Source organism: Peromyscus leucopus, chromosome 11, assembly GCF_004664715.2.
Source record: "Peromyscus leucopus breed LL Stock chromosome 11, UCI_PerLeu_2.1, whole genome shotgun sequence".
Taxonomy (NCBI): Eukaryota; Metazoa; Chordata; class Mammalia; order Rodentia; family Cricetidae; genus Peromyscus; species Peromyscus leucopus.
This window is the reverse complement of record NC_051072.1, coordinates 54,252,354-54,274,757: the sequence shown is the minus strand read 5'-3', so window position 1 is coordinate 54,274,757 and position 22,404 is coordinate 54,252,354. Positions and strand designations below refer to the sequence as shown.

The window sequence follows — 22,404 nt, the reverse complement described above, 5'->3', positions numbered from 1 at the left end:
CTACAAAAACAAGTAAGGAAGTCTTCAAATTTTCATAATCTATGCTTGTTACTCAAAATACTAGAAGTTATCACAGTTACTGTCTACAGTAGTCAAGTTTACATACAGAAGCTAGAGTTATCCTTAAGATAAACCGTTTATTTAAGGTAACACTTTCTCGAAGGTTGAATACATTTCTTTGGATCTGTGCTTCCATGTAGAGGTAAAGCAAACTTGCCCTTTGCTGTTTTAATCCTCTACTAGGTACTGCTCCATGCAGAGACACAGCGGGCTCGCTTTCTACATCTACTAGGTAAATTAGACAGTATGGAGGCTTTCTGCCTTATAACTCACCAGTTGAAACACACATTGGTTTAAAAAGCACTAATTTAAAAGATGCAGCTTACCTCTGTTTACAGCCTCTTCCTTACCTCATCGCTTTTATAAATCATATCTAAATAGACACAGCTATAAAACAAGCCAAACAAAACAAGACACAAAGAGAGCAGTTTATATAGTGCAGCTCTTCATTTTTTTTTGAAATTTAAAGATAAAACAGATTGATAATACTTAAAGATGATTGTGTAACTAAATACGATTAAAGCATAAAAGGTTGGAAAACATCGTTTTCATAAAGCTTTATGTGGAGATGTCATCTCTGAAATAGTGGCGCGGGTGCAGGCGGAGGCTTGGTATAAGCCACTCACTTGATACTGTGCTTTATTTTTCAAGTCTCATTTCAAATTTTATAATTCAATCATTTTGAACAGCTATGTTCAAAAGAAGTTTTACAACTTTAATCTTAATAATCTCAAGAAAAAGCAGACATGCTATGTCATAAAATAACTATTAGTGACTAGTTTGTATCCTATAAATCTAACTTGAGTTGATAATATGGTCCATTACCTGCTAACTGCACAGAGTATTTTTCATTTTACACTCTTCAGTTACTTTTTAGTGAAGTGTTAAAAAATATGAAGCTTTTCTCCTCTCTAAAATCGCACGCTGTCTGTCTGTTATTAGGGAGATAACAGCTCTTATAAATGTTTCAGGAAGCACTAAGTAGACAGTTATGTGCTCTCTCATTCCACGCTTATTTGCTTACTGTAATAAACTGATAAAATATGTGTGCTTTGTCTCTGTGTATCTACAGGCGTCATGAGTCACATAGATTTCCTTTAGAAATAATGTTGTGGCTGCAGAATTGATTGCTTATTTTCATAAACCATCTAAAGGTACACGAACGACTTTTATTATTTAAACATGTGCTGGGGAAAGATTTGTAGGGGATCATCTCACTGATACTGGATGCTTTTTGTTCTCCTCCCTCGGGGGAAGCTTTTTATTGTAGTGTCACTGCAGCTGGTGAACTAATCACCTCCTCAGGAATCCTCGGGAGGATGGCTATGTCGTCTGTTTAGAATGCAGCAGGCTTTTAACTTTTAGAACATTTGTTATTACAGAATTAAATCGAATGTTTGGGGGACTGGAGAGATGGCTCAGTGGTTAAGAGCACTGGCTGCTCCTCCAAAGGACCCAGGTTCAGGGTTCAATTCCTAGCACCCACATAGCAGCTCACAACTGTCTGTACCTCTAATTTCAGGGGACCTGACACCCTCAGACAGACATACCTGCGGGCAAAACACATGCACATAAAATAAAAATAAATAAATAATTTTTTAAAAAAACCCTAGTGTTTTCAAGCATTGTTTTTCATCCTGTCTTGGGTGGTACAGATTTTCATTAAAATCACTTTTTTACCTGAATCTAGATGTTTCTAATGTTTGTTTCATAGAACTCCTCATCAATAAATTTTTCTTTGTGTACACTTTTAGAAATGGTTTTTTCTTTTTTTCACAGTTCCATATATATACATGTAATGGAAATCTTAAATTACTTCCTAAAACTAATAAATATTGACACAGGTGATTCTCCACTTATCACCACACTGTGCTCCAGTAAGCCTGTGATATTTTTAGAAAATGTTGTATTTGAACACTTAGTGTCAAATAAAGTATAATTATAACCAGCGCTGGAGGAAGATTATTAAGAAATCCTGTAATATTTAAAATGGTGAAATTATTATTTGAGTTCTGAATATGGATAAAATTATGTTTTAAAGTAAGGAGTGAGTGGGAAGCCAGATAATAAACCTACTAGGTAAATTATATTGTGTTCTAACTGTGTTGGGTGTGTGGTGCACACGTTCAGTACCTGTAGAAGCAGAGGTCGGTAGATATCTGTAAGTTCCGGGCCAGTCTGGTCTACAAAGCAAATTCCAGGCCATCCGGGGCTCCCTGGAGACCTTGTGTCCAAGTAAGGAAGTGAGGGAGAGGAGAGGAACATAGTATTAAATGACAGTGGGAGAAGACAAGGGGGTGTGTGGGAAACAGAAATTGTGTTAACCCTCATCAGGGAGGTCATACTGGAGCAAAGCGACTTCAGAGCCGAACCAGGGGGTGTGTGGAGAACGCTCGTTCCAGGCACAGCAGGTGACCAAAGCCAAGGGCACGTGGTAGAAGTTCGCCTGTGTGGCTGCCATGTTAGCGGAGCACGGACGTCATGGTGGACTGGAGCAGAGTGAGCCATGGAGTCGTGAGAGTAGGAGATGTGGTCAGCGGGGAGCTGGCCGCTGTGGACCTTCCCTCTGGGTGAACTGGAGGGGTTCGAGCAGAGGGGTAGCGTGCTGCTGCTCCCTCACCACACAGTGGCCTGAACGGAGAGCCTGCGTGGTGGAGTGCAGGGACAGGAGCCAGAAGACCGACCAGACAGCTGCCCGAGTGCTGCAGAGAGGGGGGGGGGGGTCATTGGCCACCGTGGAAGCCCAGTGCACCGGGACGGTTTACTTAGTTCACTCCAGTAGCCGAATTCTTTCCTCTCCCCTAAGATGGCAGCTCTGCCTGCTCTGAGGCCTCCTGCCTACCTTTGTTGTGGCCTTCCTCACACTGATTGGTTTACTCAGTTCTCTGGAATGCTTTGTATTAGTACTAGTACTTAGTATCATCAGCAAAGTGCATCAATAAAGGTGAGAGGAAAGAAAAGGAAAAATGAATGATCAGTGATGATCATCGCTGCTTTGTGTTTGAAATAATGGTGTCCTTCTCAGAAAGGCCTGCGATAACGCATCCTTAGCTGTGGAGAAATAGCTTCGGAGTCCAGAGAAAGCTGACGCTACAGCTGCAGTGCAGGTCTGCAATGACCTCTACCTCTACCTGAAATTATTAAGTTATTTATTGTCATCAGTTATTTGTAGCAGGCCTGGTGTGCTGCGATATGTAAATTTTGAAAGGAAAGATGGCTGTCCTGTGGTTTTATAACAGCTTTTCTCTTTCTCTCTCTCCCCCCCCTCCATCCCTCTCTCTAATTTGCTGCTTGTGATTTCAATTAAACTACAATAAAGGAAACAATTTAACTAAAATCTAGCGTTCAATGGAGATATAAAGAGATGAGTACTCAAAAAAGTACCGAAGGAATTTAAATGAAGATGAACTTATCTCAAAATAATGTATTAGTTCTTTTTCTTGGGACTGTGACAAAACACCAGAGAAACATCTTAAAAGAAGAGAGCTCCCTGGCTCCTGATGTTAGAGCAGATGTAGTCCATCGAGGTGGAAAGCATGGCAGCGGGGATGTGGGGCATCCGGTCTCTGCTTCCGTGAGCATGAAGCAGAGGGAAGTGCTCGCTTGTGCTCACTCTACTCAGGGTACTCCAGTGTGTCTCCAAGGTGATGGTAAAGATCAGTCATTGTAAGAGGGAAGGTCATTTTAATCAGTAAAACAAAGGATGAAGCCACCTTAAGCTGAAGTCGACAGTGGAAGAAGTTCCAGGGGAAAAGATGTTCATGGTTGATCACCATGATGGTGAATGCCGTAATCCCAGGACTCAGGAGGTTGAGGCAGGAGGAGCCCAGGCTCCAGGAAAACCTGTGCTGCCCAGTGAGGAGCTGATAAATTCAGGAGTCAGGGTTGAGAAGGGAGGCACATGATGTTCATTATTGGTAGGGATGCCATATGGTTGAAACATCCAAAAAACCAACTGAAAAACTATCAGAACTAATTATAAAGTTACCAGGAGGGTATGATAAATATAGGGTAAAAAGTAAAAAGAAAGCTCATAGACTGTTTTTAAAAGGAAAATGTTTACATATGCAGGCCATGACCTACCTCTCATCCCAGCTGGATGCCAGAGGATGCCAAGACCTAGGCTCACCTAGGTTACATAGTGAGACCCTGTCTCCCCCTCCCAAAAATATATATTGTATGACTGGGTTGTTTTTGTCTTATATTACCAAAATATTTTAATATATACCTGCAGAGTAAAATAAAGTTTAAGGCATTTACTTTATCACTTTACATCATTCTGACTAGTGTCTGTGTGTGGTATCTTTTACAGTTTGTTATCGTGTTGTATATGATAACTTAGGGCAACCACATGTCAGAAATGTTGACCTGTTTTCTAAAAGCAGCAATACCTGTCCTCCCTCACTCACTCACTCTTCCTTCCTCCCATGCACTTAGGTCAGCACACCTGTTTTTGTGCCCACAAAGACCCACGAGCTGCTTCACCGGATGAGCGGGAAAGGACTGGCCGCCTGGTACTGCTTCCCAAGACAGCCGTGCATTTTCGGTGACAAGATGGTCTCCGTACAAATAACACTGAACAATACTTCTGACCGAAAGATAGAAAATATCCACATAGGGGAAAAAAAGCTTCCTGTAGGCATGCAAATGCATGTTTTTCATCCAATAGGTAAATACTAATCCTCATTTGAAACTTGGTAACTAAATGTTTTCATTTTTAAAACAGATGTTTCAGAAAAAGATAAAAATACAGCATTATTTTACTGACTGTGAGAGTGCCCAGTGTGTGTGTGTGTGTGTGTGTGTGTGTGTGTGTGTGTGTGTGTGTGTGTACACCTCAGGATCCTAGGCAGGTGTTCTACCCGTGGGCTATTCCCAGCCATTTTCCTTTTCTGTGACTGAATTTACCATGTCGGAGAAATATATTTCTTTGCCCTCGGTGAATCGGGTCCCAGTGTCCTAACCCCAGTAGTCATGGGGGGTGGGGGGTTTCTGAGGAATCAAAATTGCCGTCATCTCCCCTATCTGCATGCATCACCTTCTCTCACCTCTCCTGCTCGTCTTTCCTCCTCGCCTTATCTTAGATAACTTATTGTGTATTAAAGGCAGGAAAATCAGTCTGCCTTTTGGAATACATACGTCTCATAGCTCAAGACCCTATCCTGATTCCTTTTACTGTCCATAAATTGAAAAGTAAAGGGAACACAGGATGAATACTATTGTGGTGTCTTCCTATTCATGCACAGGATATAGAGCACCCTGTGGTGTATGATTGTGTTTTTAAATATCTTTAATCTGTTACTGCCATTTAGGAATCAAGATGTTTTCATGCTAAATAAAAACAGAAAAAGGAAACCTCATTTTTCTTAAAGTAGTACATAAGACGCAGCAATAGTGGACCTTGTCTCTGTATGCACAGGCAGTGGTGGCCCTGGTCTCTGCATGCAGCAGGCAGTGGTGACTCTCATCTATGCATGCAGCAGGCAGTGGTGGCCCTGGTCTCTGTATGCACAGGCAGTGGTGGCCCTCGTCTATGCATGCAGCAAGCAGTGGTGACACTTGTCTCTGCATGCAGCAGGCAGTGGTGTCCCTCATCTGTGCATGCAGCAAGCAGTGGTGATCCTCGTCTCTGTATGCACAGGCAGTGGTGGCCCTCATCTATGCATGCACCAAGCAGTGATGGCCCTCATCTATGCATGCAGGAGGCAGCTGCTACTGGACCCTGATTGGCCTCCCATACAGCATGTGCTTCCCAGATGCCCATCCAAGTGTCAGGGCCCTTCTGCTGTACCCCTTGCCAGTTTTAAGTATTTTCTTAAAATATTTAGTTTGTATGGATGGAACCAGTCCCCAAGGTGTATTTGGGAGAAGCTTCAGCCAAAATCTTCATTGAAGGTGATATGAGTTAGTGAGTTAGTGATGGTCTGGGGTATATATGAAGCCCTGGGTATGACCCCAGCAGCCTCCCATAAACCCTACAGGAGGTAGAAGCAGGAGGGTCAGGCGTTCAAGGTCACCTTCAGCTACAGGAGTGTGTTCTGAGCTACTCGGATTGTTACCTAAAAGAAACAAAAGGGGAAGTAGGTTTCTGTCACTCCGGCCTCCGTTTTCTGGCATTTACAGGGAATAAAGCCCTTGGTCCCGGACAAAGTCAGTGAGTTTTCCTTCCTATTCTGTCCTCTGTTGCACATAACTGCTCTGTTTTCTCCATCTGACCCTGGCATTGTGGGACTTCCACAAGGCATTTTGTGAACAGCATCATGCTCTGTATGTGTGATATCTATCACTAGGGAAATAATGGTTTCTAATGCAAAGCCTAGTAGACTTTCATAAACAACCAGAGTAAAGTGGGTTAGGTTTATTCAGACCTTACCGAATGCTGGCATTTTATGCCTTGATAATTAAGAGAATTTCAATAGTACCCACTCTCCTAGTTTTTACAGGATTATTTTGTGAATTTGATATATTGCCAAGGAATTACAGAATATACCAGTTTGTGATTTTTTTTTAACTGCTTGTAGTCTAGCCCTTTTTACCTGGTTTAAAAATTAGTTTAGTTAAGCAATGTCGAGTAGCTGATGTATGGGTTGTCTGTGGCTGGAAATGTTATCCAAAGGTTAAAACAGTAGAACAGTATTAATGCTTCCTTGGGCTGGCATAATGAGTTGATGAGTTGACCTTTTATTGGCCTATGTAGAATAGAAGAAATAAATACAATAAATTTCATAGTATGACATTAATGTGGCATTAAAATATGAATGTCGTTGCCTCCGTACTACTTATGAGCTTTTCATTCTGAGGAAAATTTTTATGGCTATGATATTTCATTCATTTTTGGGCATCGTTCAGATGCTTTTAAGGTAAAGAGTTTTTTTTCCACGTGTGTAACACAGCCCAGACCCTGTACCAATAGATTACAACCAGTTACAGTGTGTGACTATATCTAAATTAGCCCTCCATAGTCATCTGAAGAATGCAGCAAAACCAGATCTTTTGTTTTCATGTTTTTGTTAAATAAGTGAGTCAAGATGCTTTATTCATTAAATGTGTGCCTATCTTAAAGGACCTGGCAGTATTCTTACTAGTCACCAATCTGCTTTATTTTGCCTTCAAATCACTGGATCTTGCCTTTCCATTAGCAGGGGGCTGAATTCCTTGTAAGAATATTAGAATTTATTTGCCTAGTTTTCCAAAGAGATTAAGAATATAAGGGATTTAAGAGGTGGATGGGAGGACTTAAGGACTAGCATTAGACTGTTTCCACTGCACAACAGCAAGTCCAGAAACAGTGTCCAAATATTGTAAAAATCCACCATGAATAATTTTATGCTGATGAAGCGTTTATATAGTAAAACATGCCATTGATCATGAGCTGTCCTCCAGAATCAGCGCGTCACAGAACACAGTTTATTACCATAACGTCCAGACAGAACCAGGCGGTGCCGGAGTGCTAGCAGTGGGGCATCTTGAGTGGTGTCACCTCCTCAGGTGACGGGCAGGGGTACGGATGACGTGGGAGAGCTGGATTGTGAGCACAGTCATGTTTGAGAGATCCCACTGGGTGTGAGACACAAACAAAACCAAGCCGCAGTGTTTGTAGTGTGGAGACGGGTGTTGGGGGTTCACAAAGGACAGCCAGGATACGACTCACAGGTAGAGTGCTTGTTTACCTGGACCCCATCTTCCGCTTGGGAAAGAGAGACCACTAGCCTTAAGTAATGAGACTGAGAGCTGTGAGCTGAGGTGTGTGTGTGTGTGTGTGTGTGTGTGTGTGTGTGTGTGTGTGTGTGTGTGTGATTATATGACTATAGCCCTAAGGAAACACTGATTGTCAAAGATTTAAGCAGCAAGTCTTGCTTGGTTTACTAGCTAGCCAGTAAAATTTGTGTTATATAAGCAAATGAAATTCAAACTAGGATCAGAAAATCAAGATACCACAGAGCAAACCAATAACATTTTAAAATGTGTCTCAAAATGGGCCACCTTATAATGCCTAGCCTTCATTGAGCATGTGAGAAACACACACACACACACACACACACACACACACACACACACACACACACATATACAACCTTATTGAATTATTCTTTGTCCTGTCTCTACCGTCCTCTCTGTTCATGGTGAGCATTAAGGGGCCAATCATACTTAGCAGCAAACCCCAGGAGATGTTTGTCTACTGAAAGAAGTGTGCTTGCTAAAGTATGATGGCACAATGTACCCAAAACTGATAAAGTTGGATATAAATGTCTTATATGCAGCTCTTCTGAAAGCTGAGAGCAAAGTGAAGTCAAAGGAGATGTTTTCTATTGCAGTGTGTACTATATATGTGTTCATACATATTTAGGATGCCCCATTATTCTAAGATGTCTTAAGTAGAATGAACATTTGTAATTATTTGTGGTGGGGAAGAAGAGATCTCTTAAGAGATGTCTTAGTTACTTTTCTATCACTGTGATAAGATACCATGACCAAAGCAACTAATAAAGCAATGGATTTAATTTGGGCCTAACAGTTCCAGAGAATAGTAGAATCCATAACTATCATAGCAGGGAACATGGTAGCAGGCAGGCAAGCAATGATGCCAAGAGCTTACATCTTATCCCCAAATTGGGGACAGACTGACAGACAGACAGAGAGTGCTAGCTAATGAGCTAACTGAGAATGGTGTGGGCTTTTGAAACCTTGAAGGCCATCCCCAGTGACATACTTTCTACAACAAGACCACACCACCTAATCCTCCTCAAACATTTCCACCAACAGGGGACCAGTCAGATAGTCAAATATATGAGCCTATGGGGGCCATTCTCATTCAAACCACAGCAGAGAAAGGCAAGGGAATTTAATAGGTAGTGGAATTTGTGTGACATGAAACCAGGAGACTGCTTGGAGAATCCAAGGGGGCCAGCAAAATAGGGACATTTGGAAGGGGAAGGCAATGGGACATGGATGAACCAATGTATTGACACGAATACAAGAAAATGCTGTGAAGCCCATTACGGATACAGCAACTTAAACAATGAACTTAAAAAATAAGGAAAAAATGATTCTCAAACAGGTAGATGTAATGTGTTCATTAGAGGATGCTCAGAGTTAACTTGGAAGAGTGTAATTCCAGAGTCACGAGTTTATTATTCTTAGTTTAAATTATCTTATGAGCCATCATTAAATTTTTTCTTCCTTCCTTCCTTCCTTCCTTCCTTCCTTCCTCCCTCCCTCCCTCCCTCCCTCCCTCCCTCCCTCCCTCCCTCCCTTCCTTTACTTTCTCTTTTTTTTTAAGTTTTTCAAAACAGGGTTTCCTATAGCCTTGGCCATCCTGGAACTCACCTTGTAGTCTACCTGCCTCTGTTTCCCAAGTGCTGGGATCAAAGGCGCACACCACTGCCACTGGCTAAATTTGTCTTTTTTAACCAAAGATGTCATGAATGTTCAGTGTTTTCTTTGCCACTTTTTCATGTCCTCCATGTTTTCATATCTGAATTTTCCTCTTTCCTAGCTTCTCTGGAGCCTGAAGGGTCTGTCACTGTCTCAATGGGCATTGACTTCTGCGATTCTACACAGGCCGCCTGTTTCCAGCTGTGGTAAGCTCAGTTGTTTTCTGTCTTTAGATTACCTGTAAAGGACAGCACATGAAAAGCTGGGCTTTCAATAGCTTTTCCTGTAAGACAGAACATTTAGACAAATGTGGTTTTGTTTGACAACGTATAACTGCCATTGGATACCTGCTCATACAGTGTGTACCTTATGGTCCTGTACTCAGTGTTTCTGATACACCTGCCATTACAGTGTGCCATATGCAATTGAAATCCGTGGTTTGTTGGTTAAAGGAAAAGGCTATTACTAATTTTTTTCTAATGTTAATACTATAGTTTTAGAAAATTCGGGCAAAATGAACAGTTTAATATATTGCTCAATAGCCCAAAGAAGGTTTTTTTTTTTTTTTTTTTTTTTTTTTGAGGCAAGATGTCCTCTTCAGCTACAGTGGGTTTCTTAAGGACAGTATTATTGATTCTAAACCCGTACACTTTCCCCCTTTTACAAACTGAGGACATTCATAAAGTTGGTTAAGATGTCACTCAAGTTTTTTGGTTTTAGGCTTTACTTCTTTCATGTAGTGGGTATGCTGATGAAGCCAGAGGCTGTGGGATTAGAGCAAAGCCAGTGTGACTTTGAGAGTCGCCCTTGAGTTCCTTTGTAGGTTTTCTGATACAGGGTGTGGCTTGTTTTTTAGATGGAAGTTACTTGTTTTTCTTTAAAAATTGAAATAGTTTACGTATCTGAATTTTAGGCAGCTTAGGATAGAATTTATTATGATTTAAAATTTGCAAGTCAGGACAAAAACACTTTAAAGTAAATGTGTAGGTTAAATGTAGCAAACCTTTCTTTGTCATTTCCGAGAACTCAGCTCAGTATTCTTTTATTGCCAAGAGCCGGCAGTGATGAATATGAACAGTGCAGTGTGCGCATTGATTCTATGCAGATCATCACCTTTATGTTTGGGGAGGTCTGCTTTATTAGTGATATATAAAAACTGATTACTTTTTCCAACATTGCCTAGTAATTGTTTATTATTTTTCTATTAGACAAACAATACAGATCAATATTACTGAACACAGGCTATGAGTAACACCACTCTAAATAGATTTGCTTCCAACAACAGAGGTATATTCATTTTAATGACCTCAACCATGTGAGCCCGGTGCCAAAGCTTGTACCAAAGTAGACCAAAATTAAAACTTCAAACACTCCTTTATCTCACCAGTTTACAGTCAGGTGTGTTCTTGTTGTTCCATTTTTTTTCTTAATTGCCAAGACTTGTCTTCTGCATTTAGCCAAGACCTTTTAGGGAGAAATACACACTGTAGTGTTTGATTTTTATCCTACATTGGGTAGTATATGTGAACAGTTTTCTTTCAATGTCTTTTAAATATGTTTTAGGAAAATGACAAATGTATCTCACATAGCAATTAACTTTCTGTTATGAACACATTAATATATTTTCTGCAGTGCAGGTACAGATTACTAAGTTATTTTATATTTTGTCTTGCCCAGAAGCATGCTAGATCAAAAATTATTTTTGTGTGTTCCAAAAAGAGCACTTCGTCTTGCGTCAAGTGTAATTGATCCTGAAGCAGTGTAATCACAATTACTCACTTTCTTAATTGGCCTGCCCAAAATCAGAAAATGGAAACCGATCGGCAGTGTTTCAATCAATAGCTTCATAGTAGTGCTAGTGGGGGAGGGAGATAGTGGTAATGGGCAGATCAATCGGTCTGAGGTGCTCGTCACTGACTCTGCCTTTTGCATAGTAAGTGGCATCTTTTGCTTAGTGACGAGCTGCATTAGTCTTGAGAGTTCAATAAAAAGAAAGGAAAGAGTAAGTAGGGCTGGTATTAAAATTTTTTGCCTGAAATACATTATATAAATCAATATGTAAAATTATGGGTAATAAGAACATATTTGATAACAGGCCTTTGGAAATGCTGAGAATGTGGACTGAAGCCTTTAGGTCTCTTTCTATTATGAGAAGAATGAGAATGGGATAAAGTGATGCCACTTTACTCTAGATAACTCTGTACATTATGAATGGGTAGATGGATAGAGCGAGAGAGAACGTGTTGTGCATAGTTATAACAATTTTCTTTTACTTTGCATTTCTAATCATCACCAAAGTAAAATATATAATATCCATAGATCTATAAAATGAATACTGCATAAACAAGTCCCCATCCTGGTGGTGAGTGGGTAGACTGTATCAAAGGTAATATGTTGTGGCTTAAGTTAGCCACCAGACAGCACTTGCACCCACTGTTTTTTGTCCAAAATTCACTAAAAAGAAAAATCCATTCTGTAAAAGGTAAGTGTATAAAGAGAGACAGAGACAGAGAGTGCCGCCAGTAAGAAATTACTAACAGAAGAGTAAGAATCACTGGCCACTAGGAGACAGACAAGCGCGGATGAATACTCAGTGAGCCAATGAAAACCACACAGCACTCCTGTAAGAGCCGCCTGAGACGGCAGGAGCAGCTCTGGGCATCTCAAGCGCAGAGTACGTGTGTGAAAAGAGAAGGTCAGAGGTTGAGGAAGCCATTGGGAATTGAAGAGTACTCATTCCAGCCTCTGCCTCCCGACTCCACCTCTGCCCAGACGTGGTGTGAGGCCTACGGCCACCACTGCAGCAGCAGTGAAGGGGCCGGAAAGGACTTCACGGTGTGAGGGCCACAGGTCACAGGGCGTCATTTGTTCCCAGGGAGCAGAAGTGATCAGGGGTGGACTGAAGTGCAGGTCTGTCCTAGAGGGTAGTAGTCTCAGATCCCTTCGGGCTGGGGGAAAGCAGCCTCAGTATGGGTTGCCTTCCTGCCTCCTCGGTTTATGCCCATGTAACCAGGCTGTGTCTTACTTAATGAGCCCCAAACTGCAGGGAATAGGAGTCAAGTTTCTGTCCTGATAGTAACTGCTAGCATTTGTTAAGTACTTAGAACGCGCTCCCTGCTGCTCCAAACACTTTCAAGTGTCCATTTGTTTAATCGCCACATTGATCCTTAACTTAGTATTGTTCCCATTTTACAGGTTAGTAAACTTGAGGCATAGGGAAAAAGATACCATAGCTAATATATAGTAGAACTTGGTGTGTTCTGTTACAAAAATAACTGCACAGTTTCGTGATGACCAAGCTTGGGAGAGAAAGCTGAAAACTGCCACGTAGAAAAGAAGGCTGAAGATGGATACAAGGACTAAGGGCTTGTGAAGGGAGCAGATGTGCAGTGGGGTGGACACAGCTCTGGAAATAACTGGAACAAGGAACAAAACAAGGGACAGGAGCCGAGGAAGTAAAGGACAGACAGAAGGAGAGAAGGACACAACTACAGAAAAGCATCCATCAGACTGAAAGGCTTACCCAAGACGAGCAGGGAAGATTCACAGACCACATTCCGCTGAAGACATGGAAAAGAAAACCATCCCAACAGCTTCTACAGCTAAAAAAAAAAAGACAAAAACAAAAAAACAGCTTCCCTAAAAAAGAACAATGGGAGCCGGGCATGGTGGCGCACGCCTTTAATCCCAGCACTCTATAGGCAGAAGCAGCAGATCTCTGTGAGCTGGAGGCCAGCCTGATCTACAGAGTGAGCTCCAGGACAGCCAGGGTAATTACACAGAGAAACCCTGCCCCCCATCCAAAAAAAAAAAAAAAAACCCAAAAAACAGAAAGGAACAATGCAAAAGGAGTGAGATTTCTATCAGGATACAACCTTTAAAACATAAAGCTTTCAAATAACACATTCTCTTCAAACAAGCAGGGATTCTGTTTGTCATTTACAAATCCTATGTGAAAGATTCACTCAGAAAAGTAGTATAGTAGAATTTTCCATGAAGTCTGAGATAGGAAAAGACAGAACAAAGAGGAAACGAAGAGGGGAGAATTTTACACTGTTGTTGTGTTATTCAAAAATAAATGTAATATAATATCAAAAATATCAAATATAATATAATATCAAATAATATCAAAAATAAAAAAAATGCCAAACCCAGGATCTCAACATGGACCAGTGTGAGAAGGAATACCTAGCCCTTCTTGTCATGTTTTTAAATTAATTGGTTGACAGCAAACAGGAATTTAAATATGGTTTAAAATATTAAGTATTATCACTAAGATCACTGATACCTCCAAGGAAGGAAGGAAACAAAAGAGTCATTAAAACTTGGGTCTTTTTAAATTGAAGAGGGACTAAGTGTGCTAAATAGAAAACTAAATAATATAGCTGAGGGGCAAGGGCATACTTCCTGTGTGTGCCTCTTCCGGGAGACACGAGCAGACGCCTGGTCACCTGGCCAGAGTCCTGACAGCTAACTGCAGGCTACAGAAACAGTTGGTGTAATTAGGGAGCCAGTGTATTTGCTGGGGTCACTCACAGGGTCACAGTTGAGGGGTTCCTGACGTACAGGAGTTTGGGTGATGGACAGCAGCCACATGGCTAAGAAGCTGCCAAGCCCTCCCTGTCGTGGGTGAATGCCCGTGGAAGCCGCACTGCTGGAGCTCCCTGCCCAGCACTTGGCTGCTTGGACAGCCTTGCCCCCTCCCCTTGAGTGAATCCTGTAACTTTCTGAGCCCCTTAAATTTCTTGAGCTTCCTAAGACTTCCAAGCCTCTCCTCCCTTTGGAGTAGCTCCAGGGCATCCACACACACTAGTTTTCACAAGTCACATCACAGCTAAAGCATAAATTTCAACCATTTATAATAACCCTTCCTGAGAGAGGTTGACATAGAAACTAAAAAAAAGGATAGCGTATTTGTTTATCTGATGGATGTACTAGGAAAAGAATAAAAGTAGTTGTGGAATGTAGTATTAATATGTAGAAAAACTGAGCTGGCCTTGTTAAGAAAGAGGAGACCAAGATTAGAAAGAGAAAGTAAGAGATTTTCAGGAATTTAAAATAATAAGTGTATACTTTTGTAGTGTAGTGGGGTGTTTAGATGAAGCTAATTGTTTCATAGAAAAATATGAATGAGAATAAAAAGACTAACTGCACTAGAACTTCGCAGAAAGCATCTGATTGAACAAATGAAAAAGAAAGAATCGCCTGTATCTTTCCATATAGCTGTACCTGATTTCCAGACAGACCCCCAACAATAACCTAGAAACGAGTACATCACTTGGGTGGTGAATTACCTGATATCTGAGCCACACACGTTATCCATGCCCATGACAGTATCAGAGACATCCTTTCTAAGTCAGAAAGGGAATAAGAAATATGATCTCAAAACTGTTTCACATTCTGATGGAAGTTCTATCTGGTATAAGAAAGACCCCCAAAGGTAGAATATTCCTAGGATTATTAGTCCCCAGTATCTTGGAATCAAGAGAAAAATCTATTTAATGGTTTTTTAAGGGTGTTACAGTTTTCTGGGGTAGGGAGTGTAACGTTTCTAAAAGCCTTAAAAGAATATACAAAGTATTTTAAAGTAGGAGAAAGACAATATTAAGAAGAAATACGCCATGTTCTTAAGTGGAAGGCCATATATCCATCAGACAAGCATTCTCACATAGAATGTGAGACTCATCTTTACATTCCGAGTGACTGTCTGGGTTCCGTGCTAGTAAAGCTTTCAAGGAATTCAGCGTATTTCTAAAATTGAACTGGAAAGCAAGATGTAAGGTCAAAATAGTTTTTTTAATGAAGAGAAGTCTTTTAAAAATGTTGAAATATTTATTAAGGCCACTGAAATGTTTTCATTGGCATTAGCAAAGGAACCAGTAAAACAAAATAGAAAATTTAGAAATCGTGTCAGAGGGAGCTTCCAGGGCACTTGGGGGAAGAACATCCTTCCTGTAAATGGTGTGCATTGTGCCTTGGGAAGATTGCAGAGAGCTTCCTCCACAGGTCACTCCTGAATAAATCAATGATTGTGTTGTCAAAGCTGTGAGCATGTGGCCCGCCCTGTGAGCTGGCCCACCCCTCACCGGGGCAGTGCTGGATAGCTGGCCCTGGTTGTGTGGGTGAGGGAGAGCTAGACACGATGGCATGAGCATAGGAGAACTGGTCCTGCCCCTTGCCAGCTACCACAGGCAGGAGAACTGCCCACACCCTTCACGTGGGCAAAGTGGGAGAGCTGGCCTTGGTGGCAAGGGTGCAGGAGAACAGGAGGGCTGGCCAACTCAGCTACCACCCAGGCCCAGATCCAGGGCTGTGAGTCGACCCACCCCAACATCTACCCCGTCCATGAACTACTGCTGGGCGTGAACGGGCTGGTCCTGCAGAACCAAAGCTGCAGGATCTCCGTGACCCAGGCAACAACAGAGTATCCAAGAGGAGTCCTGGTGAAGATCCAGTGTTGATCGTGTAGCAGAAGTCTGAGGCCTCGGCCCACTCCAGTGATTCATTGCAGTGAACAAATATTTGCAAGTAGCGCTCTTTGGGCAAAAGGGTATACTGTGGGACACGCTGCAACTTCCCCAGTGAGATTGATTGTTTGTTTTCTTTGGGGGGGGGGGTTGCAGGGATGGGGAGGTGAGTGGGATTGGGTGCATGAAGTGAAGTTCACAAAGAATCAGTAAAAATTTTTTTTTAATGTAAAATTTCTTCATGGAAAAGAAAAAGTAGAAACCATAAACAGGGAGTAGAAAAGTCCCGAGGCGCCTGGAACAGACAAAAGCTCACTCAGTAGGCTATAAGGAACTCCCGTTCTGATCAGGACCCAGTAGAGGGTGGAAAGAAGAGGCGCATGAGCAGTTCCTAAGGAAGGCTGGAGAGAGAGGGGGCTCTAGGTGCCGCTCCTGCAGAGAACCACAGGTTCTTCCCACAGGTTCTTCCCACAGCTACTTCCCACAGGCATCTGTAACTCCACTTCAGGGGGCTTGAGTCTCTCTTGGTTTCCATGGGCACCAGGCATCGACAAGGTCCACATATATTCATTCATACAAGCAAACACACACACACAATTTTTTTTAATTTTTAAAAAGAAAATAAATGCAGATAGCAAGTAAGCATAAGGATGTATAATGTGGCTAGTGTTTGGGAAAATAAAAATTGAGATATTTCACCTATCATTGACAAACTTTCAAAATTATTTTAATTCATGGTATTGATAAGAAAGGCAGAAAAAAAGTGTGTTCCCTTGTGTGCCAATTGTGAACCTTAAACTGGCGTCACTTTTTAGGGCAACTGGACACTGTCTATCTAAGTGCTAAATATTCATTGTTTTCACTTTAAGCAGTTCATCTTTAGAGAATGAAGCTCAGATAAGTAATTGTTTGGTAGGAGGAAGAGCTGTGGGTCATTTGGATTACATGTGTAAGTTTTGAGTGTCTGTGATACATTGTCCTGTTTGATTTCATTTAATGATCAAAATGATCTCTGAGGGGTTATTACTCTTCTTAGACAAGGATCAGTAAGCAGCCTGCACACTCCATCTCTCTTACTTAGTTTACCCATTTGGATCATAGGCATCTGTGAAATGGGGTTGTATATAGTTGTGTATGTATCACAGTCAAACATACAAATAAAATCTTACCTTACATCAGACTGTTAACTGATTGGTCCAGCTCAGCTGTGTAAAGCTGTCTCGATGCTACTTTATTGGTCTGGTAATCCAATCAGTTTACATCTCATCAGTCTTATTTGTGTTAAGATATATATGAATAAAATAGACATGGTGATTTCTCCATCTTAAAACAAAGGAGACAGAAAGAGAAGGGCAAAGATGAGGAATATCTGGGGCTGTCGAGACGCTGTGCAAACCTGAGAGCCTGAGTTGGATCCCCAGAACCCACATAAGAGTGGAAGGAGAGAACGGACTCCACAGTTACCTTCTGAGCGCCCCACATTTGCTATAGCACACGCATCATTACCCAACACGCACAAGACACAACAACTTGAAATGTTTTCAATTACTTTTTTAAAAGAAAAGAATAGCCGTAAAGAGAATGAAGCAACCAGAAAAGAAGGCAAAATGATAGGAAAGAGGAAATGAAGGACACCCTGGAGACTCCTGCAAATGAAAAGAAAAAGTTTGTCCAAATACAAAGGAACCTTTCAAAACTGTGCATAGAAGACTGATTTACTATGTTCAAGGCGTTCTTTGTGCCATGAGTAACAAACCCAACTGTGGCTTAACTGAACAGGACTTTACTACTGCTCCAAGAGCAGTCCAAGCTCAGCAATGCCAAGCTGGTGACCAGTTGCCCCGGGTCAGTGGGGTCTAAGGCTCTCTGCCTTGTGTGTCCTGTGCTAACTCAGTTATGATGACCTCATGAAGGCTGCCCTCCTGAAGGCTCCTGTCTATGTTCTTGCCCCACCCCCAACCCCCATAAAAGAAAGAAGCGGAGAGGAAGAGAGGGAGAGATATCAAGGAAAAAGGAGCATGTCTGTTTCCAAAAAGCAAAGCAGAGCTTCCCTGGCAGCTCCCCGTGGAATCTGTCTGTGCTCCATTGCTCAAAACCGGGTCACTTCTTCATCCTTTGCTGCAGGGGAGGCAGAGAAGAAAGAGCAAACAGATACTGGGTGAGCGGGCACCAGGGTCCCCCGCTGTGCTGTTCTCGTCCTGTTACATTCGCCTCCAGTGCCCCTTTTGGGGCACTCAGTGTTTCCATTTCAGCAGACACAACAGAAAATGTGCATGGGTACCAAGAGCAGAACACATCTGGCCAGTGGTGTCTGCTGTTCCCCAGCACACTGTGTCACTGGAGAAACCATTCATGAGTGCTTCCCTGACCCCAGAGACCTGAGAAGCCATCTCCCCCCCTCCTCCTCTCCACTCTGCACCGCTCCCAGCCATCACCGCACAGCCTCAGGCCCACACAGCATGCGGTATCTTTCTTATTTTAAAAGGAGTTACAGATAGCAGCACAGTTCGTCTGCTCTTCTGGTCCTCTACCTTCTGAAGCTGTGTCCATGCCTCTCTTAGTAACAATTTTGGCTATGCATCCCTTGGATGTATGTTTGTGTGTGTGTGTGTGTCTGTGACTGTACATATGCATGTGTAAGCATATGTTTGGGTATGTTCACTTTTTTTTAAGATTTAGTGTGTATACAGTGTTCTGCCTGCATGACAGAAGAGGAGGGCACCAGATCTCATTATAGATGGCTGTGAGCCACCATGGGGTTGCTGGGAATTGAACTCAGGACCTCCAGTGCTCTTAACCTCTGAACCATCTCTCTAGCCAATGCTGACATTGTTTGTGTACTAAAACAAAGAAAATATGATACAAAATTTAAAGGTATAAAAAAGGAATTAGGAGGAGTTTTCCTCACTAGATTGCCTTGTGCCTCCTGTTTTGTAGAACACTGGTATATAGCTAGGAACTTAAGGAGTCGGTTTTCTGTCTCGTTAGTTTATAAATCATATGTACAGTTCATACACTGTGTGGTATGTACACCCACCTCTTTAGGGACATACCTCCCTTAATGAGTTAGCCATCCCTTGGGCTGGGTGTCCTCCTCCAAGCATGGTTCCTCTGTGTTCCCAGGCTAACCTTTCATCTAGTGCTTATACTCATCAGTAAGACCTTGCTCTAGCCAGGTGGTGGTGACACACGCCTTTAATCTCAGCACTTGGGAGGCCGAGGCAGGCGGATCCCCAGGTTCGAGGCCAGCCTGGTCTACATAGTGACTTCCAGGACAGCCAGAGCTACACAGAGAAACCCTGTCTCAAAAAACCAAAAAAGGGGGAAAAAAAGACCTTGCTGTTGCAGAACCCCCGGTCCTGCCTTCCACTGGCCCTTTGCGTTCTTAGAGCATCTTTCGTCTCTTGAGGAAGCTTCCTGCCTCTCCTCGCTTCTCCGGTCACTCTTAGTGTCCCTTGTACCCCTGCCCTGTTCCTCTCCCCTCGGATCCATCTTGCTGAGGCAGCATCAGCGTCTCTTTCAGCCCTCAGTTTAGGCTCCTGGCAGATCGGGCACGGGCTTTCCTCGGAGTCATTCGTCCCATCTGTCACCGCTGGTGCCTTCCCCTGTGGTCCGCAGGCTTGCACCAGGCCCTTCTCAAGGTGTCCTCCTTCTCCATGTCACCTTCTTTTCCTGCCCTTCCTAATTTGCATTTCTAATTATCTCCCGGACACCTCAGAGTATGAGATAATTAAAGCCAAGTTCTTTTGTGTAGAATCCAGATTCCTCTTTAATGTGCCGTCATTCACCCAGTTGTTTTCATGGTAAAGTTCAAAGACTCTGTCCGTCCATCACTCAGTCTGTCTCTTCTAATTCCAGACTACCCATAAATGCCTCAGCCCCACGCTCAATGCTCCCTAACCCAGAGAAGCGCTGCGCTCTAGCAGAGTACCAATGGGCTCTGAGACAGGGACGCTCGGGTGCAGGGCCCGGCACAGACGGCTCTGTGGCCCTTGGCTGTGCTGATTAAATTCGCTTTGGGTTTTGGGGATGTTGCTGGCACTCAAACCCAGGGCCTCAGTCATGCCAGCAAGCCCTCTGCCGCTCTGGTGAGCCACACCCCCAGCCTCTCTGGTGTTCTTACTGGCCGAGTTTGGATAACAGAAGCTGCCTCTTAGGATCGATCATTGTTAGGATTTCCGAGTAAATGCTCAGAACCTCTGCCCCCTCAACTAGAGTTAAATGAGCTCCCCACTTATGTTCTCCCATCCTCACCAGTTTCTAAGTTCTAGATGGGATCAGTGCTGAAGGGCTCAATGGTTTGTCTTTCCTTTAAGAAACATTGACACTGGACTAAGGTGGTGTGGTGGTTAAGAGTGCTTGCTTCGCCGGGCGGTGGTGGCTCACGCCTTTAATCCCAGCACTCGGGAGGCAGAGCCAGGCGGATCTCTGTGAGTTCGAGGCCAGCCTGGGCTACCAAGTGAGCTCCAGGAAAGGGGCAAAGCTACACAGAGAAACCCTGTCTCAAAAAACCAAAAAACAAAAAAAAAGAGTGCTTGCTTCTTCCAGAGGACCAGAGTTCTATTCCTAGCACCTACGTTAGGTGGCTCCCAGGGATCTGATGCTCTCTTCTGGCCTCCTGGGTACCCACATGCATACACAGACACACACAAATACAAAGCAGTCTTTCAAAATTAAACCTTGAAAGTGCTTTGTGTTGGTTCTGGGAATAAAGTAGTGGTGTGTTTACTTGATTCTGTGTATCTGTGCAATTCAGACAGTGAAGAGGCAGGAGCTGGCCAGGATTCCCGGACAGCAGCCTTGAACTGCTGTCTATAAAGACCCTGTGCCGTCGGCCTCATCCGTGGGCTCCCCGTACTCGCCGTTCCTAAAACACAGGAGTAGGCGCAAGGTTCTCCTTCCTTCACCCTGCTAAACAAGCCTTGGGTTCTGTCTTCAGTGCTGCATAAACCCAGCATGTGGCTGTAGCCAGCATCCTGGAGGTGGAAGCAGGAGGATCACAAGTTTAACTGTTTCTGTTCGACTGTGTAGTGTTTAAAAGTACGCTTTTAAGCGTTTGGTCACCTTTGGATTTTTTTCCCCTTAGCACCAAGGATGATTGCTTCAACGTCAGCATCCAGCCTCCTGTTGGGGAACTGCTGTTACCTGTGGCCATGTCAGAGAAAGACTTTAAGAAGGAGCGAGGTGAGAGCTGACTACGTTTCTCTAGGAAGGTCTGCACTACACGGTGTACATAAGCTTGTGTTTCCAACAGGCTCGGGGTTTCCATGCATACCCAGCCAGCAACAGGCCAGCACACTTGTCATTTGCTCTAACGCGTGCACTCATACTTTAAAAGTGTGTGCGTGTGTGTGTGCGCGCGCGCGCACGCGTGCGCGTGTGTGTGTGTGTGTGTGTGTGTGTGTGTGTGTGTGTGTGTGTGTGTGTGGTGTGTGTTCGTGTTCCTGGCAGGACTGGAAATCGGTTACTGAGTCTTTGCAGTGATAGGCTGATCTTCAGCAGCCACTGGATTCTGAGAGCTGTTCTGGAGCTCCGTACTATGCTCGCGTGCTTTAAATTCCAGCAACCGGAGACTCCCTGACGCTCTTCCTGCCGCTGTAAACCATCTGCATCTGCTCATGCATTGTTATAAAGTTGTTCTCCATCTCCTCCTAACGTGCTTTCCAGATACACAGTGACCACTCTCCCCTTCAGAGGAAAGCCCTAAGTATACTGTTGAAAGACTTCTGTTTTCGTTTGACTGAATTCTGTTAAAGAAATGCTTTGACTCAGTCAGATCTGAAAGATTTTAAAATATACACCAAAGGAAATACTTGTAGCAGACTGCAGGTATTAATATCGTACTTGCCCAGAGTCAAACACGCTTTCTAATGAAGGTGAGGGCCTGTTTGTGTATGGATACGGGGAAAACTGTGACTTTAGATGTTTGAGTACAGTGTTCACAAAGGTAGGGTTTCTTTAAATGCCGTGTAAACGTTGATGGGAGCCTAAACTATTTTTCTCTCTGGAGGGTATAATCAAAGATCCTTTTATCTGGAGGTCGTTCAGTCATATCCCTCACTCTTCCAGGAAGACTGCACACACAGCACTCCCTAGCTGAGGGGAGGCCGTGCTTCTTCCTGAGAAGGTCAGAGAGACCTGTTGTCAGAAACACCCACCACGAAAACCTCAGACAAGCCTGTCAATAGAGCGTCTTCTCCTCCCCTAGTCCTGGTTACGTGGGTTTTTAAAAAAGGGATAACTAAATCCAACTTTGTATCTGTCTTCTTAAAAGTTGAGTATTGCTGTAGAAGAAATTATCTCTGTGGCTTTCTTTTTCCAATGACAAATGAATTGATTCTCGTGTTTGCTATTCTGCCCTTTGCTGGCTAAAGCCTGCCTCCGCTTTACATCTGCTCAGCAAGCCAAGGTGAGTGGCGCCCCAGGGAGGAAGGCGCCAATTGTAGGGGATGGTCTGCCTTGGGGTGCAGCTCGGGCCTGCACTGCAGATGACTGTATGCCC

At 43.2% G+C, this 22,404-nt stretch overlaps 1 protein-coding gene across 2 annotated transcripts in view; it reads left to right on the top strand.

Annotated features, from left to right (window-relative positions):
* The window catches only part of Ap3b1 (adaptor related protein complex 3 subunit beta 1), a 221,708-nt gene that overhangs the window by 183,014 nt on the left and 16,290 nt on the right, over window positions 1–22,404 (top strand). For both annotated transcript variants that reach the window (XM_028871654.2, XM_028871655.1), the window contains exons 23-25: window positions 4,498–4,729; window positions 9,557–9,641; window positions 20,989–21,086. In XM_028871654.2, coding sequence (XP_028727487.1) covers window positions 4,498–4,729; window positions 9,557–9,641; window positions 20,989–21,086 — 415 coding nt within the window. The remainder of the gene's footprint in view (window positions 1–4,497; window positions 4,730–9,556; window positions 9,642–20,988; window positions 21,087–22,404) is intronic.